The following is a 19,848-nucleotide window of genomic DNA, read 5'->3' on the forward strand; positions in this document are numbered from 1 at the left end:
TTGGGCTCAATTGTGGTCGTAAGCCAAAGACAACCTGTATAAATAGCTGTCCTTGCATGTGTTGTGTTGAATAATTTCCCTAGCACTAACTTGCAAACTCAATCTTGAACTGAAATGCAACAGAAATCTATAATATTATATAAACCTCAGCAAAGTCTTTATAGCTTAAATTGTGCAGTTTTAAGTACTTAAATTCCAAGCTGTTGGGCTTTTTGATGCATGAGTGGAAATGGAATGAATTAAATTGGAAGCTAAAAATATATGGCTTTTTTAAAAAACAATTTATGGAACCAGATTCCAATGAGCTTAAGTTTTCAAATGACTTTGAAGCCTAACTTGGATGTTAATGTAGTACATAAATCACTAAGGCAAACTCCATCATCAATGGGCATAGCAGCAGAGGCTCCTAAACTAAACTTGCTGGCTACCATAGCAATCTGAGGTTCCATTGTAAATCTCCATCCTTATTAATTTCCTTAGCTACAAAATATGTCTCGTCTGCATTAAATATCTGCTTCTTCAATTTCATTCAACTCCAAACCTATATTCATATAGCTTTCTACATAAATAACCCCACTTGCTGAACTATGAAAATTTTGAAGGTTTTAACGAATCTTTGCAAACCCAGTCACTTTGTCATATAAAACAAACAAATAAAACTCCTAATTTTGGACAGGTCTATTATTTGACTTATGTAATACATGCAACATATTTGTATTTGTTTACCGGATGTAAACAAATGACTAAAGTACACTAGAAATACATATATCAGTCTCCTTAATACCATATGTGAATCTACCACATTTTACATTACACTGGCATTTAGCACGGCACTACCAGAGGTTTGTATATTTGGCATTATGTTTCACATCAGTGCACCAACCATTGATTAGAAACAGAAAGAAGTTGTTGCAGCATTTCATGAAAACCATTCTTTTCTCCTTCTAAAATGCCTTATTAAAACCTTTAAACAAACACAATATTGCGTCAAACTATAGGGTAACACAGATTCTATCTATTGTGAGTTTGTAACAAAATAATTTTGTACTGACAAAACAGATTTCACAGGCATGTAATGGCTAAAGCCAGGACACAATATAAATGGTATCATCCATTTTCTCTCTGACATCCCCTCCTCTCATTTGCCAGCCAAAAGCTGCTCTTACTAAGGCTTTGACCCAATCTTTTGCAGAGAATGTGAAATTCGGCTGAGTTGTATGGTTCTACCTTTCTTGAAGCTTTAAATAACCTGAGGCCTTTCTCTCATAATCCTTCTCTTTGAATTGGGCTTTACAATAGACTGATCTCCCTCTTAGCAGTTGGATGAATGCCTAATAGAACCAAAGTAGTTATCAGTAGTTGTGCCAAGTTTATGTAGTTGCCAGTCTTATGGTAGCAGACCATTTGTATTTACTACAAGTAGAACATAGCAATACATTGAGTCTGAGTATCAGAATAGACTGAAAATCTAACAAACAGCCAATGCAGAGAGACTCAACAAAACAAGGTATAAAGTTTAAGAACATTTACACTGGCCTTTTACTAATCATTTCCTGAATACCCAGAACAAACAAGAAAAAACTTGAGACTAAGACTCTGATACTACAAGGTTAGGAAGGGGGCAATGTAGGATAAAGATAAGAAAAAATTAACCATCACATTCAAAATATGGAAAGGGGACAGTAAAAGTAGGATATAAAGTTACAGAATATTAAAAAGGTAATGCAAAAAATTTCTGACATGTATTTAAAATTCCATCTTCTGTTTAGCATTTCCTTATGATAATGACAGACCTCAAGAGTGTCCAAGCAAAGCACAGCAATTATACAACTAGGTCATGAAGCCTCCCAGTTTGGGGTGGTTTTTTTCCCCGATGCTTGGTTGACATACAACAAAGCTAGAAATTTTTGGTATCAAGTATGTGTTTTGATATAGCAGATTTTAAAAGTGAATGTACAATTGAAACCAGAACCTTTCTTTTGAGCTTAATGGACAAACAAATGGAACTTTGTTTTTATATATGATAACAGCAGAAAGACTTTATATGCTCAAAGGTGGAAGGACTTACAAATACCTATAACAGAAGATTGAATGGTGAAGGTAGTGTAATTGAGGGAGATGATGAAACAGAAAGCCTTGGTGAAAGAAATGAAAAGTTGATTTTGGGATTTGATGATAGAATTATATTGGATTTTGGAAATAATGTAGGCAAATGTTAATATAGAGTAAAGTTTGATGTAATTTTTATTTTTATCTGTACCAAAAAAGTGAAGTCATTCTTTTTCTCTCTCCCTCCTTCTCATTTTTATTTATTTTTTTTCGTTCTGGAGCCTTTGGTTTTTTTTAAATGTTTTTTTTTTATTTTCTTTTAACTTTTTATTTTTTAAAAAAAGAACCATATAAAAACATATGCTCATGCTCTCAGGATATATGTGAATGGGGAAATTTTTTTGCTTAGAATCTCAAAAACAATCGTGTTCCAGAGGTTTTGAGAAACCATTTTCAGTTTACCATAGTTTAGGGTAAAACAAAATCCAGAGGAGAAAGAGCTAGGGTGGTGTATACTGTCTCCCCACCCCCATTCCCCTCTGTGTTTCAAGTGCAGCATAACCCAGTGGGTCATGTGTCTTAAAGTCTTCATAATGTCCTGTATTCATTAGCCATCACCAGCCTGTCACCATGATATATCCAATGGTAACCTGTTCCACAATCTTCCCAGTGATGTTCCTCCTCTCAACCACCAATTATCCAGAGTGGTCTAGCTTACTCGGCTGTCTAGATCACTTGATCTTGATCACCGTTTCCTTTCCTTCCATCTCTCAGGGATTGAGGCCCTCAGCTTCTTCCATGCTTCTACCATTACGATTCCACTTCTATTGAAAACAACCCATTTTATTCCATGCATGGACTGAAAGATCCAAAACAGGCACAGATCACCCAAAAGAAGCAATTCCATGTACAGTTCATGCACATGACATTTTGTTTATCTCTACCAAGCACTTATTGAAACATAGAATAATATTTAAGGAGGACTCTAATAGAGATAGAAATAGGATTATTTTGTTGTGCAACTTTGGTTTTAATATGCCTTAACTTTAACACATTTTTTATTTGAATTTATGAAACAGAGTAAGAAGATTTTATGGCAACAGATAGGCCTCAGCTGAATTTTATGTAACTCTCACCTTAATTTAAAAAATCAATTGTAAGTGATCCTTTGAGAAGAGCCTTTATCCCTTTATTGGAAATTGGTGTAAAACAGAGAGAAGGAGGAAGGAAAAAGCAAAGCAATGGCTATTAATCCTAAGAAAATGTAGCCTTTTACAGGAAAAAAATAAGCAGAGGTCCCAGAATTTCATAGTACATGCTCTGTACAATCAATTTTATATTAATCAAGTCTCTTAATGGGGACATGTTAATGTGACATCCTGACAGACACGAAAGCACAAATAAATGTATGCTTGTCATATCTTGATATTTTCATGTTGCACAGAAATCTCCTATCTTTCTGTTTCTATTTTGTCACAGGACATTGTGAGAGCTTTCAAGGGAGGATAACAATGTACGTTCAAAGATTCTGTGACCCAGTTCAATATTTTTCTTTATTTCTAACAGTGAAAAATAGAAAAGCATTGATTTTTCTAAGAATCAGAATCCTTTAGCTAGATAGCATCAGCTCTATTTTAACTGATACAAAGCACTATCAGCTAAAGCAAATAAATCCATTCTTTTTCATACTTTTCGTTTTAGAAGACAGTAAAACATAGCAAACTGATTTTTTATCTATTCTATATAAATGTGTATGTGAACTGTTGTTTATAGGGAAATTAATTAAGAGCTTTAATTAAACTTAGTGGGCTATCACTCTCAGCTACCAGAATGTTGATTTTCAAATCTTCTCCTTGTCTGGAATCAGCATCAAACAGCCATTATTCAATGCTATACCATCTTCATCTCTACTCAGTGATCTCTATGCTGCCTCCTCTGCTGATCTTGAATCCTTCCTGAATCCAGAACTGTTCTGTAGTCTGAATTTTCTTAATGCCATGTTTTCTTAATAGCCATTTTCTCCCCTCCTCCTTCTCTGATTCCAACAATAACTCTCTCTGTTCTTGCAAGCTCCTTAGCAAGACACTCTATGCATGCATAAAAAAACCTTAATTTTCTCCCAGCACTTTCCCAGCATCAGATTATCAACTGAAGGTACAGTTTCTATGCCAGGAAGATCAAATCTCAGGATGGTAAACAGTATTTATCTACTCTATTCTTTCACTCTTATATTTGAACTCTTGATTTGCGGAACAAAAAACAAAACAACATATCTGTAAATATTACCAACAAACATAAGGCTTCACTTTTAAAAGAAGAATCTGTAAGGGTCAGAGCCTAAATTAAAGACAAAACCTCTCTGGATTTCATGTGTATTTTGAATCATATTTTGTAAATGAAAAGAAAAAGAAAAATATTGCTGTTTTGCCACTGAATTTCAGCAGTGTAATCCTGATATGCTGAATGCCATAAAAATAAGTTTCTAACTCGCTCCTACATGAATAATCAAAAACCAGTGTATTGGAAAAGCCCAACATTTTTTTAAACAATGTCTAAGTGCATTTCAAACTTAAATCAGACATAAACCTCTCTGTTATCCAAAACTAATACTAGGATGTAATCTATGAAAAATATAGTAGCACAATTTTTCAGCTACTCCTGGGAAGGTAACATAAAAGCAAGACACTCTAAAAGTAAAAAAATTTCCCACTTCTGCATTTAGAAAAATACTACTAGGGCCAACCATATATACACAATAGTGAACAGCCGAGATAAAACAGAGCATACAAAATTTTAAAAACAATTTAAAAGGTAATTAAATAATTTCGGCCCACAATTTAAAACAACCCAATTAAAACCAATTTCAAATTAAAACCAAAACGGATGGGATCAAGCCAGCCCGGCTAGGTGAAATAAATGAGTTTTCAGGGCCCGACGAAAAGTCCGGAGGTCTGGTATCGTGCGTATCTCTAGGGGGAGGTCGTTCCAGAGGGCGGGTTATAATTATAATTATAGGAAATTAGGCTGCATTAAATAGGCAGGTTGTCATGAATAAAGTACACTTAATTTGAAAAAGCTTGTTATACCTCTTAGAACATCTATCATATATAAACTGTTTAAATAAATAAATCATGTCGGTATAAAAGAGCATGTCAACGTCGAGGTGTCGGAGTTGTCATTCAGGTGGGCGGGGGGAGGGAAAACCCCGCTTACCAGCCGTCATGTCCAGGGTGCTTGTCGCTGCTGATTCCACCCTGCTCACCGTAGCTGCCGGAACATTAAAGCTTTGAATGGGATCACTGCCGCTGTGGGAGCCACCATCACAGCGGCTCCAATGCCGACTCCGCTGCCCAGCTGAGAGGCGGACCCGGAAATGGCTAACCAAGGAGATTACATTGTCAAACTTTTCCTGGATCCCTCGCCGAGCTGAAAGGGTGGAGCTTTGTATGCCATGTCAGTTGCCTATGATGATGGAGTGTAGCTAGGATTAGGGTGGGACTATGGGGTGGAGTCATGGGATTGGTGGGTAACTTTAAAAGGTGGTGGGAAGCACTGTGCAAAAGCGCTGACAATAATTCATTCTTCACAGGTGTTTGTTGGAGCGTGCCGGAGCTGAGGATAAAGAATTCTACAACACAGAAACTTCTCGTTTGGAGTCTTATTTCATCGCAGAAATCCGGAACCTGACAGAACATTCCTAACAAAGAATGCACTACACTATAACAAAAAAACAGCAGGCACCTGTCTTTAAAAATAGGCCATCTAATTTTTTGAAAGAAAGTCCAGGACACAGCACCTGGCTTTTACTCACACAACCTGCTCCCATCACTTAAGTATACAGGTTTCATGTATCATAGATGGGATGAAAAAGAAAGGATACAGACATACACACCTTTGTAGTCACATATTATTATATTTTACCCTTCAAATTAGACCGGCCTCTATACACTTCAGAGATTACTATAGCCACATTCAGGTTGAAGCATATAGATATATTGCTATAATATTTGTGCCCTGCAGTTTGAAATGCTTATTATCATTCAGTCATTCTTGAATATTTCTCAATAAAGCTTTGCAAATTAACAAGTAATTTCTAGGTATTCTGACTGGAAGGTTAAGAAAACAGATGGATGATAAACTAATGAGCACTTATTTGTTTACATAACATTAGTTTTCCTTTTGAGGGGGTGGAGGTATTATGGTATTGCTATAACTGCAGAAATTACTTGAAACGTCCAGAAGAGGTTACTGTGATATGAACCAAATAAGTCATATGAAGTGGACCTGGGATTTTAAAGGTTTGGGTGCTTATACTACCATTTCATACATTTGTTTTAAAATGGTGGGAGGACATGACAGTTATTTTTTCCAGGTTCTAGATGACATAAAAAAGGGGAAGATTGTGTTAAAGATCTTTGGCCTGCACTATTCGTATTACAATCTCAAGTCAAGTTTAACTCAAGTCAATTTTGGTGCTTCTGTTATGGAGCTGTTTACCATATCAAATTAATAGCATTACAATAGCCAACGCCCTATGACTAGTTTGTTCAGTAGTAATAATGGTCTTAATTATATGGATTATTGTTTTTAAATAAATTATGAATTGAGAGAACCATCTTCTAGATTTGTATTTCAAACAGAACATTTTATAGTTATCTCCATTTTGCATTAAAGTCTATAAAATTATACTCATTTGCATCAAGCCATAAGAAAGCCAACACTTCTAAGTATGTCAGTAATCTTAAATAATTGGATTACATTAGATTACGCTGTTAAGTGATTATGCTTTGTGGTAGTTAAGTATTTGGAGGTTTGAGAATCAGCTGAGTTGAGCAGCCATAGAAATAGAATAAACAAACAAATGTCAGCGACACAGATAGTTGCACTGTAATCCTTAAGTAAAGTAATAATTGATAATTTAAAGAAGCAAGATGTTTGTAGTTACTATTGCTACTCGACAATTACCTTAAATGTCCAAAACAAAAATCAAAACAGTTACAGATTTGCAGATGAGGTAACTATTTGATTTTTCTCAAGCAAATATCTCCAGCTGGATTCATTTCTCATGTTAAGTCATGCTTCATTTCAATCATGATTTGTTAACCCACAATATAACCCTTAGCCACAGTAAAACAAGGCGTGAAATCACCTTAATTTGCAAATAATCTTTTATGGCTTTGTTTTTATAAATATAGCAACAATGATAAATTCAGTCAACTATGATTACTCAAACAAGAACAATTAATCAGAATACTCTTATACTATACTACAAGTAGTCCTTTACATATAATCACAACTGGGACCAAAATTTCTGTTGTTAAACATGGTGTTTGTTAAGTGAGTCATGCCTGATTTTATGACCCCTTTGCTGTGGTTGTAAAGAGAATCACTGTAGTTAAATGAGTTTTGCAGTCGTTTAGTTAATCTGGTTGCTCCCATTAAATTGGCTTGTCAGAAGCTGGCTTGGAAGGTCACAAATGGCCATTACATAACTGCAAGATGCTGCAACCATCATAAATACATGCTGGTTGCCAAGTGCCCCAATTTTGATCCTGTGACCAAGGTCATGCTGTGACGATTGTAAGAGTGAGAACCAGTTGTAAGTCATTATTTTTACTGTCATTGTAACTCTGAGCTGTTGTTAAACAAATGGTTGTAAGTCAAGGACTACGAGTATAACATCTGCTTTGCTGTCTTTTCCTCCCCCTCTTCCAAAGTGGAATACAAGAAAGGTTTTTCAAAATTACAGTGCAGAGTTCTGGAACAGGTATTATTAAGGCCAGAGACTGATAGTTTCTGTCTTCTCTAAATTCCAGCACTGTTTTAGATCTTATCTCGCTTTCTTCCCCCCAGATTCACAGACACATATAGAACAACAAATTATGGCTCATTCAAAAGGTCTTATTCTACAAAATTTATGGATATAAAATGCAAAACAACCACTTTTATATTCTATAATAATAGCATCTCAAGCACACTGTGATAATATTGTTGGTGTCTACAAGTACTGTAATTATAATTTTACCCTAAGAAACCTACAACAACTGTCTCTTTTGGATAATGTTTGTATGATAATGTTTCTTCACTTGACTGGACAAATCAGGTTTCTTACTTGGATACAATCTATATTCAATTTTTCACCCAATCACATTAATACTGTGTCCAGAAATGCTTATGCAAATTTTCTTGTATAAAAGAAACAAAATTTAGAAGAGAACAAGTATTTAAATTATTTTCATTTATGGGGGGAGGGGGAGATTAAACCAAGAAACAAATTGTTTGAAGATAAAATGGAATGTACTTACCAATATTTTATTATCTACTTTGTCACTCTTAACTTCAAGCTTAACTTTCTTTTTCACAGAAATCTTTATCTTCCTTCCAATCACATCTTTGACGCTTTCTGAAATAGTAGAGAACATAAAATACTTTCAGTGTTCAGGATCTGAAAGAATCTATATATTTATATTATTATTTTATCCCCAAGTAAAAATTCTTCAACATAAATAAATGACATTCTTCCTCTCTTATTAACAGCTCCAAAGTGAAGTATTACATGAACTCTATTTTAAAAAGTAAATCAAGCTCCCCTGTGTTTATGGGTTGACTGTAAAGACTAAGAAGACTCAGCCGCCCTGAGTCTCCGGAGAGGGGCGGCATATAAATTTAATAAATAATAATAAGAAGAAGAAGAAGAAGAAGAAGAAATAGTAAACCAAATCAAAATCCTTATAAGATACTTGGCCCCTTACTGGTCATGTGAACAAATAAGTATACCCCATGTCCCAAAGGTGCTTTTTTCAAGAGGCAACTGAACTTTCTGGTTTTTCCTTGAAGACGTTTCACTTCTCATCCAAGAAGTTTCTTCAGATCTGAAGAAATGTCTTCAAAGAAAAAATAAAGTCCAGTTGCCTCTGGGGAAAAAAAGCACCTTTAGGATAACCTGGATGGCTGAGAATTTCCTGTATACTATATACCTGTGATGGCAAATCTATGGCACACCTCTCTGTGGGCACGTGAGCCGTTGCGCCAGCTCACTTCTGTCGCCCATGTGTATGCGCCTCCCGCTGGCCAGCTGGTCGTCGGGTCTCTGCTGTGCATGTGCAGGGTGCATGTGGGGGGCCGCGTGTGTGGGGAGTGGGTGGGGCGCATTGCATTTGGGGGGTTTGGGCACGCGTGCGCGCTTTGGGCACTCAGTCCAGAAAAGGTTAGCCATCACTGCTACATACTATAAACAAGTACACCCATTTAAATTTTTTACTGTTTCAACAGAGAGATATTTTATCTTCATTTCAACACTATAGATAGAGGAATATATCAAATACCACACACCATTTTCATTTTGTAGTCCACTGTGTAATTTAAATAAATATCACTGCAAATTTGGAATATGAAAAAAGTACATGCTTACATTTAGCATTACCTCAGATAACCTAAGATTAGAATCAGATGCACAGGTGTAAATGTTTAAAATATTGTTAGGGAGAATCTGGGAAGAATCTATCAAACTATTTGTTTGATTTGCTTGTGGTTGAAATGTGTGGTATCACCATTTCTAGACTGAAATTGCTTATAGGTATCTACAACCTTCAGAAAGAAGATTATAGACATCCATATGCCTGGAAATGAATTTTAAAAGATTGCCAAACAATTGAGCACCAATGATTCCACTATCTAGAAAATCTTCTACAAGTGGAGAAGATTTCAAACAATTGCCAACTTGTCCAGGCCATCCCAGCAAGCCAGACAGCACAACAAATGACGCTGAAATATGACAGCCAGTTTGATCTAATGGTTAAAGCACTAGGCTAAAAAGCAGGAGACTACGAATTCCAGTCCTGCCTTATCCATGAAAGCCAGCTGGGTGACTTTGGGCCAGTCACCCTCTCTCACCGGTTGTCATTGTGAGGAAAATAGGAGGAAGAAGATGTGTTTGTAAAAATAATAAAGAATAAAATAATTTTAAAAAATAAAGATAGAATACAAATAAATAGACAAATAAAATATACAAATAAGTCTCTAAGAACCCCAGAATTTTATCGCATAAATCTACTTTGTGCAGGGTTTTTTGTAATCCTGCACTCATGAACTTTGACATTACTCATGGGGAGAGCTATCTGTGATAGCTATCTGAGAGAGCTATCTGTGATAGATATGCAGGAAGAATTGCTCTCCAGAAAGAACATCAGGACAAAATTAAATTTTGCTCCTGATCACCTAGGCAAAGATCAGGACTTCGAGATCAAAATGTTTTGCACAAGTGAGGCAACGATAAGAGTTATTTGGCCACAGTGACAGAAGACATTTAGTGAAAATTGTAAAGAAAGCATTTCACTAGAAGAGCTTGATATCCGATACAGGTAGTCCTCAACTTAGAACAGTTTGTTTAGTGAATCACGTAATCAAAATTCAGACACTTGGCAACTGACTCATATTTATGATGTCTGCAGTGTCCCGAGGTCACATGATCACATTTTGTGACCTTCTGACAAATGAAGTCAATGGAGAAGCCAGATTCATTTAGCAACCATGTTACTAACTTAACCACTGAAGTGATTCACTTAACTGAGGCAAGAAAGGCCTTCAAATGGGGGCAAAACTCACTTAGCAAAAGAAATTTTGGGCTCAATTGTGGTTATAGATTGAGAACTACCTGTATTGTAAAGAAAGCCTGGTTTGGGACTGCTTTGCTGCATCAGGACCTGGGCCACTCATCATCACAGCACCCACTATAAATCATTTACTGTACCAGAGAGTGCTTCAGGATGATATGAGGCCTACTATCAAAAGATTGAAACTGAACTGAAAGTGGACCTTGCAACTTGACAATGATCCTAAACATTTCAGTAAATCCACTGAGAAATGACTGGGGGAAAAAAAAAGAGATCCACTGAGATCCTGCAGGGTGATTTGAAATGGGATGTACATTAAGGTGACCAGATTTTAACATTGGTAAAGAGGGACATTGTGGGTGTGGCTTATTTTGTGGGCGTGACTAGCTGGTCACGTGACCGGGTGGGCGTGGCTAGCTGGTCATGTGACCGGGTGGGCGTGGCTATGTGTATAGGGTAAGGTGAACAGATTTTAACATTGGTAAGAGGGACACCATTGTGGGTGTGGCTTATTGTGTGGGCGTGGCTTGGAGGCCATGTGAGTGGGTGGGCGTGGCTAGCTGATCATGTGACCGGGTGGCCATGGCTATGTGTATAGGGACTACTCAGAGGGCTGGAAAGTCATTTCTGACAGGTCTCACACTTTTGACTGGTCCTCACACTTATGACCATCCTCACATTTATGCCCGTGCAGCATTCTTAACAACCATGTCACTCATTTCACAACTGCTTCTCTTCACCATGATGACAAGATAGGGCAAAAATGTAAAATGTGAGGACAGTCGTAAGTTCGAGGACTGGTCAAAAGTGCGAGGACCAGTCAAAAATAACTTTTTCAGCCCTCTGAGTAGTCCATATGCACAAAAGGACTAACCAGAGGGCTGAAAAAAGTCATTTATGACAGGTCCTCGCACTTTTGACTGGTCGTCACACTTATGACCATCCTCACATTTATGCCCGTGCAGCATTCTTAACAACCATGTCACTCATTTCACAACTGCTTCTCTTCACCATGGTGATAAGACTGGGCAAAAAATGTAAAATGTGAGGACAGTCGTAAGTTTGAGGACTGGACAAAAGTGCGAGGACCAATCAAAAATAACTTTTTCAGCCCTCTGAGTAGTCCATATGCACAAAAGGACTAACCAGAGGGCTGAAAAAAGTCATTTCTGACTGGGCCTCGCACTTTTGACTGGTCCTCACACTTATGACCATCCTCACATTTATGCCCATGCAGCATCCTTAACAACCATGTCACTCATTTCACAACTGCTTCTCTTCACCATGGTGATAAGATAGGGCAAAAAACGTAAAATGTGAAGACAGTCGTAAGTTTGAGGACTGGTCAAAAGTGCAAGGACCAGTCAAAAATAACTTTTTCAGCCCTCTGAGTAGTCCATATGCATAAAAGGATACAGCAATAGAGAGGGATGAAGGAAGGGAAGGGAAATTAGAGTAGAAGTGAGGGTAAGAGGGGGAGGAAGAGAGGAGGAGAAGGAGAAAGGAAGAGGAAGTAGGGAGGAGAAGAAGAGGGGGGAAGAGAAAGTAAAAAGGAAAGAAAAGAGAGAGGTGGTAGGTTTGAGGAGAAAGATTGCTGTACAATAAAAAAGATGAAAGGGAAGAAAGCCAACCCCAAACAAATATAAAGATATTAAGATAAAGAATGAATGGTTAAACTTTAAAGAATAAAAGAGAACAAATATGAATAAATAGCAGTAATTAGAAACACACATACAAACATACAATTTATTTTCTTTGAACAGAGTATTTGGCCGGTTCACAAATTTAAACAGTGTTTAGTCACTTCAATTAAATTTACAATTTCTATATTTCCTTTTTGCCATATTTATTCCTCATCTATTTTTTTTAAAAAACCAATATTACCCTTCATCCTCATCTCTAATCTTAATCAAATTCAATTTTTCCCTTCTATTCTATATTATACCCCTTCCCATTGTCATCTATTTTTATATCCATCCTCACATTGTTTAATTATGTAATTATGTAATACAGTTGTTTAATACAAATTCAACATTTTAATATAAATCAATTAGTTATAAAACTATCTTTTTTGTTTATTAATCAATATGAACATGAATATTCCAATTATTTCCATGCAATCCAATTTCTTACAAATCAATTAATTATATTTACCAATAATAATAAACCAAATAATTTCCCCCATATATTCCTCTGAACCACAACTTAACCATTTCTGTTTTCAACACAATATACAATTAATAGTATCTCAATTATTACAATTCCCTAGTTAAATACAGCTTTTTTTTCTTTTGTGTTTTAAAATCTTGAACTTTCCTCCTAAATTTCCCATTGTTTGCAGTTTTTCACCTACCTTTTTTGGGGAGGAAAAATAAAAATAAAAATAAATCTCTCTCTGCCTCTTTTTGTCACGTTGCACCAAAGATCCTGGTTTCGGTTTCGTTTCTGCAGCTTAGCTAGGGGGAAAAAAAACTGCTTCAGGAACTCTTTACACTGATTGCCTGTAGGGTGGCCCTTTGAAGCCCCGGGCAAGAGTTTAAACAGTTTTTTTTTCTTCTAGCCATCAGCTGGGGCTCAAGAGGCAGCGGGACTCAGGAGGCAGAATGAAAAATCGGGACTTTTTTGAAACGCCGCGGGACACGGGACAAATTGCTAAAAATCGGGACTGTCCCGCCAAAAGCGGGACGTCTGGTCACCTTAATGTACATGCAAGAAACCCCTCAAACATTGTGCAGCTGGAAAAATCTGCCTGGAGGAGTGGGAACATATTCCTCAAAATGACTATCAGGGACTGGTAGGCAATTGGGATTCTTTCTGCCAAAGGGGGCAATACCAGGTACTTCAGCCGAGGGCATACTTACATTTTCCGGAGAAGGAAATGGCATATCTGTTAATTATTTTGCTGAACAAATTATTGCAAAAACAATTTTTCATAGTCTTTTAAAATTACATCACCATTTACATACTGTTTGGACTAGTATAAATTATTGATATGCCCATATTAGTAAAAAAAATAGGGTGCACTTTTTATATGACTAAATGTTTGATCTCATTTATATTCAGATATTCTACATAACAGTCATTTTCATTGTATACATAAATGTAATTTTTGAGAAACAACCGTTACCTTTTTAAACTGTCCCTCCCACCCACACATAAGAATACAATAATTTCAAATATTTTTCTCCGACAGAATTAAAATGGGATCGCCAAAATATGTAATGACACTCCCTCTAGCAATCAAATCTCTGACTTATGGCCTATCAACATAGTTGTCCTTGAACTATGCACAAAACAGATTACACTGCTGGACTCTAACCACAATAATTTTCCCCTGTTAATATTTTTGTATTCTAAGTATTCCAAATACTGAGCCAAGAGCATGAAAAGCTGCCATTCCAAAATGGGCTTCACAGAACTATTACTCAAACTGCTGTTATAAGTTGGATGCCAAATTTTCATTCAATTCTAATACCATCTGTCACAGGTCACAAACAACTTCCTTCTCAAAAACTTTTCATGCATTTTTCTTTCTTTCTTTCTTGCTCCCTCTCTGCATAAGAAGTACACTAGAGGTCATAGGCAGAACTATATTTAAAACTCAGACTTAGGGAGTGGGGATTTCTTGCACAGGCTAGCTATTTAGCAGATGAAAGAAGTTACATCATTCATCTTCACTTGTGCAATAGTGTTGTACTCTGCCTGCCCTGAAGCATTTGATTTTTTTTGTCCTCCTATTTACATTATAATGCAAGTGACTATGGTCAGATCTATATGAACAAGTTTGTCATCTTATCCAAGGATAAATCACGTGTACTAATTTGTAAGCTGCTCAGTCACCTTGCAGGAGAGATGGGTGGCACAGAAATTTAATAAACAAATGAATAAATAAGTAAATATATATCTCATGAAATAAGATATAAATAAAATGAAATAAACAAATAAAATACAATAATAATACAATAGTGTAGCAAAACACCAAAACAAGCCCTAACTATTCTAATAGAACTGGTTTGATCTAGTGCAGGGGTGTCAAACTCGATTTCATTGAGGGCCACATTCAGCATTGTGTTTGACCTCGGGGGTAGGCATGGCTGGGGTGGGCGTGGCCAGCTCAACTTCACTCATGTTGGGGGTGCCTATGGTGGCCCGAGTGCTCTGCCAACAAAAATGGGCTCCCGAGCTCCGTTTTTGGCTGCAATGGCCTCCTGCAACCCTCTGCCAGTGAAAATGGAGCTTGGGTGGGTCGCCCATGTTCCATTTTCGCTGGCAAAGGCATTGCGGGCCAGTTCTTCGCTGTTTCTAGGGCAGCCCTGTGGGCCAGATCTAAGCACCCCACAAGCCGGATCCAGCCCCCAGGCCTTGAGTTTGACACCCCTGGTCTAGTGGTTAAAGAACCAGGTTAAAAACCAGGAAACTATTCCAGTCATGTCTTATGAATGAAAGATGGCTAGATGACTTTGAGCCAATAATTATCTCTTAGACCATCTCGTCTCACTAGGTTGTTGTTGTGGGGAAAATAGGAGGAGGAAGGAGTATTAAGTAAGTTTGCTGCCTTGAGTTATTTATATAAAAAAATAAAGGTGGAAATCTAATGTTTTTTTGTTTTGTTTTTTAAAGATGGAGTCTGGTGGTCTGCTGTCTAGGGAATTTTTAGGATTTTTGTGCAATACAAAGCATGCAGCTTTGGATTTGCTTTTGTTATATAGATAGGATGTGTGGTTGTGTGATGTTTAGAGGCCTTCCTGGGGAGAAGGAAAAGAGAGACAAAAGCAGTGATGGCCTGGCAGTTTCTATCAATCTGGAGGACAGGAAAGAGGGCTGGAAGCTGGCAGGAATAGTGAATAGAGATAATGGATGACCTAGAAGGTGGGGAAATGCCAGGAGAGGGAGAGATAGAGAGAAGTTCCATCTGTCCTAGCCAATGTGGTCCTCTTAAGATTGGGAAGTTGGAAGCTAGCAGAAGCAGAGGAATATGTCGATAAATGTGGAAGGTAAAGCAGAACAGGGGACTCCTTGGAGTCTATATGGCAGGATAAGAGGCCATTAAGAAGTACAGAAAGAGGCAAAAAAGAATATGGAGAAAAGGACAGGTGGGTAGAATAGTGAATGGAATTATGGAAGATTGTGCAAGAAAGTGAAGTGGGGAATAGCAAAGAGGGGAAATGGAAAAAATGGAGAAGAGGTGATTATGGAACTTTGGAAGGGTTGTTGAGAAAGGAATAAGGATTAAAGGTGAATGCAGAAGAGACATGGGTACTGAACGGTACAAAGACATCATTATTTTGGAGTGTATGTCTTAGCAGACAGGGCAAGTGGTAGGCAAGGATGAGTAGCTGAATTGGAGGTGCTGGTGATGGCAGATTGCAGAGAGACTTTATGAAGGCATTAGATTAACAATTCTGGGGAATGGTGACGATCAATTTGGTATAAGTACCATCTTCTAGCATTCCAGGATCATTCTTTGATCAAGGTATTATTTGGCCTCAACTCATTATTCCACTGTTCCATAAGAACACGTTCTTTAAGGTCACATTCATTCACAACTTCAATGTTGATAAAGAGCAGATATGGTAGTGTACAAGGAATGGCCTTGAAGCAAAAGGAAGAGCTACTATCAAGGCAATGCTCAAATATGTGTGGCTTGAGCCCATTCCAAGAAACTTAAGTTGGGCAAACATCTCAGACAGGCCCGTCCCTAATTTATAAAAATAAAATCATGGAGAGAAGCTCTTGCAAGACTGAAATGAGGATAGGTGTCAGATCCTTCAATAGTTTAATTCAATGGCTGGCAGCATAAAGGCTGGAAGTGTGATGATGATTGTTGAAGGTACTTTGGTTGTGACCCTGTAAGCTGTGTGTTGTAAGCCCCTTGTATATGAACCCAGCACATTTCTTTTCTGAGTCCAATCTTGTTGACAGTGAATCTCCTTGGCTACTTGTTTATGGAGATTCTCAGTCATCCAGACCATGGTTGTCCTTTCAAATGTGCTTTTTCAAGAGGCAACTGAAGAAAAACCAGAAAGTCCAGTTGCCTCTTGAAAAAGCACTTTTGGGACTGTTATCACTGTATTTATTATCATTAGATTATTGTAATGTGGATGTTTTCCTTGTAAACTATTGACATGCACATGATTACAATGGTCTAAGAATCTAATGAATATATAATTACTTCTACTCCAAGTTCTTCTCCACTCAATTATTCTGAATGAGTTTAAATCCAATTACAATATATATAAAGTAACTTTTCCACAATATTCAAAGCAAGTTCACACATTCACTTGGAAATGTTTTTTTCCCCATCTGATCCATTTATAAAAAAAACATGTTTTCCCATCTGATCCATTTACTGTGTATTTAATTAACTACATATGTACTACCAGATTTTCAATGAAGCTCTTATTTAGCATCATCTATTCATTATACCCATTCAGCGTTCTTGAGATATTTTGAGCAAATCTGCTTACAGAATGATTTAGCAACGTATTGCTCAACTAATAACACAGTTTTATGTTAAGCTCAGTTTTATGTTACACTGTCACATTTTGATATGTTCTAAAATAACAATCTGTGCATAACCATATGAGGATTTGTAATAGCTTCCACAAAGGTCTACGAGGAAGTAAATGGATCACACTACACACTGGCACAGTTGGATGCTAAGAAAATTGCCCCCAAGTTCTGCTGCATGCATGCCTGCACAATCAAAATTCAGTCCATTTCCTGGGCACTGTTCTGTTTACTGTGAACTGGAATAAATTAAACTGTGCCTTCACTCTACTACCATGTTCTATATCTATTAGCACAAGTATTACACAAGTGGAAAAGGAAGAAAAATAGCAAATACCTAGGCAAAATAATGTGCTGCATTTGGAAGGTGAACAGCGATCCTTTCACAATGTTTGAAAACCTATACTGTACATATTTGCTCGTGTGAAAGCTCCACTGAATCAGTGAGATTTCTTTCCCCAAGTAAACATAGAAACGAGCGAGACAATCAGAGCACCCTTCTGAAATATTTAGCCTGTGCACCTATTTGAGCAGGCAATGCAAAATCAATGTATTTTTATGACTCAGACTTTAGCGTGGTTTTAATCTGCTCGACAAGCATTCTTAGAATTTGGCATAACAAGAAGCGCAACAAACAATATGAAAGTAAATTACAGTAATCAGTACAGGAAAAGACATGATGCATACTTAATTATTTTGGCAACATCATATATGCACCAGCTGCCCTGATTTTGGACTACAGGAAAGCATATGCAAGCCTACAATAAGCAAAGCGTGCCTTCTCAAAAGGTTTGAATGCAGTGGATCCTTTTTAAATAACAGAGGAAACGTTGCTTTAATTAAGCAGGGTGAAAACAGCCCAGAACACCGGATCTGCCCATCAGCAATTCCTTTTCATAACAAGATGATCCCCTCCACAGTGGGACTAGCAACAGATGCTTTGACAATCTTCCTTCTTGGCCTTTACACCCCCTGAAGCATTGCAACCAGTTGTCCTAAATCCATGATTTGCCCAGCGGGAGAAGTACATCGAAGGGTTCCTTAGTTAAGGGAAACCTCTGCCCGCGTCTTATGTGGGAGAAAGCCCCCAAAGCCATTCAACTGAGGTGGGAAAGGAAGAGAAAGATATCACCAAGGACTGGAACCAATGGAAAGCCCCTGGGGGTGAGGGGTGGGGGGGCAAACGTGAGCCCCAGGGCTGTCACTTTTCTCCCTCTGGCTCGTCGCCATTCAAACGTGAAAGAAAAGGAAACCTCGGCCCGGAGGAGCGAGCCGCCTTCAGCACCGCCTCGAGGGGTCCACAGCGGTTACACTTAGTTTCCTTACAGACGCCAAGCGTTCCGCTCCATTTGCCTATTTTATTACCGAGGCTTTTGCAAAGGCTGCGCAATCTCCCTTTGCCCGCGTCTCCCCCCCCCCAAGCAAATCTCTTCCAGGAACAGAGGAGCCAAAGGGCGCCTCAGCTACAGCCAGCCCTTATCTTTCCCGCCACGCCTTCCGTCCCCGTAGAGCATTTCACGCAAAGGATAACAGACTGCGGGGCTAGCTGAGGGACGGGGACATTTCATCCCTCACCTCGGGATGGCTTCTGTCGGGAAACGGCTTCTCCTCCTTCCTCCCCCCGCTCTTCCAATCTCCCGCGCTCCGGTGCCCCTCGTTCCCCCAAAGGGGGGAAAAAAGAGAGAGAGGAAGCGCACATGCTTACCCAGCAACTCTTTGGGAACGTCCGCGCTCTCTTCGGTCATCCTTGCTGGAGGCTTTGCCTTCCCTCTTTGGAGCGCGAGCCGGGAGGCGAACGTGTTGCTTGCTGGTGACAATCGCTCGCGTTTCCCGCTCTCCGCCCTCACCTTCCCTAGGTGCCCCCGCCTCCGGCGAGGCGAACGGATTCCGATCAGCTGTTTAGAAAAGAGGGGGAGGAAAAGGGCCCCGCAATCCTGCTGGTGCTGGTCTCCCCGCCGCTTTCCGAGGAGGAGAAGGAGGGGGGGGGTTTAAAAAGATCGGAAAGCCGAGGGAGAGTTACAAGATTATTGCTGCACGACGCCTCTTCATCTCAGCTGCAGGCGGAGCAAAGCTTCGCGAGGGGAAAAGACCGCAGCCCAGACCGCCTTCGCTCGGCTCGGCTCGGCTCTCCTTTTTTTCCCTGCTGCGTCTGCGCTTCTCGCTTTCGCTTTTTCCTCTTTCCTCCTTCCTGGCCGCGGACAAGCTTCCCTCTCTCCTGCCCGGCTCCCCTCCAGCCTCACGCAGCCACCTCCCGGCCTGAAGTGCAAGCGGAAGGCGTGGGTGGAGGCGGCATTCCTGGTTCTGGCGGACCCCAGCCCGGGTCGGGGGGCTTCCCTTCGGGCACCCACGCAGCCTGCTCCAGCCAAGCGACGGCCTCCTCTTTCCCCTCGCGAGAGGCAGCCGCGGCCTGAGCGCCCGCCCGAGAAAGGCTGGAGTTGGGGCGAGAAAGCTCGTCTAGGCAGAAGGAGATTTCTTACCCTTCGCCAGCCCGGCGTTAGCTCACAGATTCCATGCGCACAAACCAGGCAGGGAGCCGGAACGTGCATATAAAGGACACTGGCGGCTCTCCCTTTGGTCCCTCCTTCGTTCCCACGAATTGCAGAATCTAACAGCCAACTACGGAGAGAGATCGGGGGCCATCTGCTGGCTTCAGGTTTACTAAGACCTGGAGTGAAAA

The 19,848-nt window shown here is 39.1% G+C and overlaps 1 protein-coding gene across 1 annotated transcript in view; it reads right to left on the reverse strand.

The window, feature by feature from the left end:
• CARMIL1 (capping protein regulator and myosin 1 linker 1) overlaps nt 1–19,021 on the reverse strand; it is a 130,287-nt gene extending 111,266 nt beyond the window's left edge. The window contains exons 1-2 of the mRNA XM_070942459.1: nt 18,877–19,021; nt 8,355–8,452 (exon numbers count right to left, since the gene is read on the reverse strand). Coding sequence (XP_070798560.1) covers nt 8,355–8,452; nt 18,877–18,916 — 138 coding nt within the window. The 5' untranslated portion in view covers nt 18,917–19,021. The remainder of the gene's footprint in view (nt 1–8,354; nt 8,453–18,876) is intronic.
• Between the last annotated feature and the right edge of the window lie 827 nt (nt 19,022–19,848).

Source organism: Pituophis catenifer, unplaced genomic scaffold (genome assembly GCF_029215685.1).
Source record: "Pituophis catenifer annectens isolate HBS135680 unplaced genomic scaffold, rPitCat1.0.hap2 SCAF_3, whole genome shotgun sequence".
NCBI lineage: Eukaryota > Metazoa > Chordata > Lepidosauria > Squamata > Colubridae > Pituophis > Pituophis catenifer.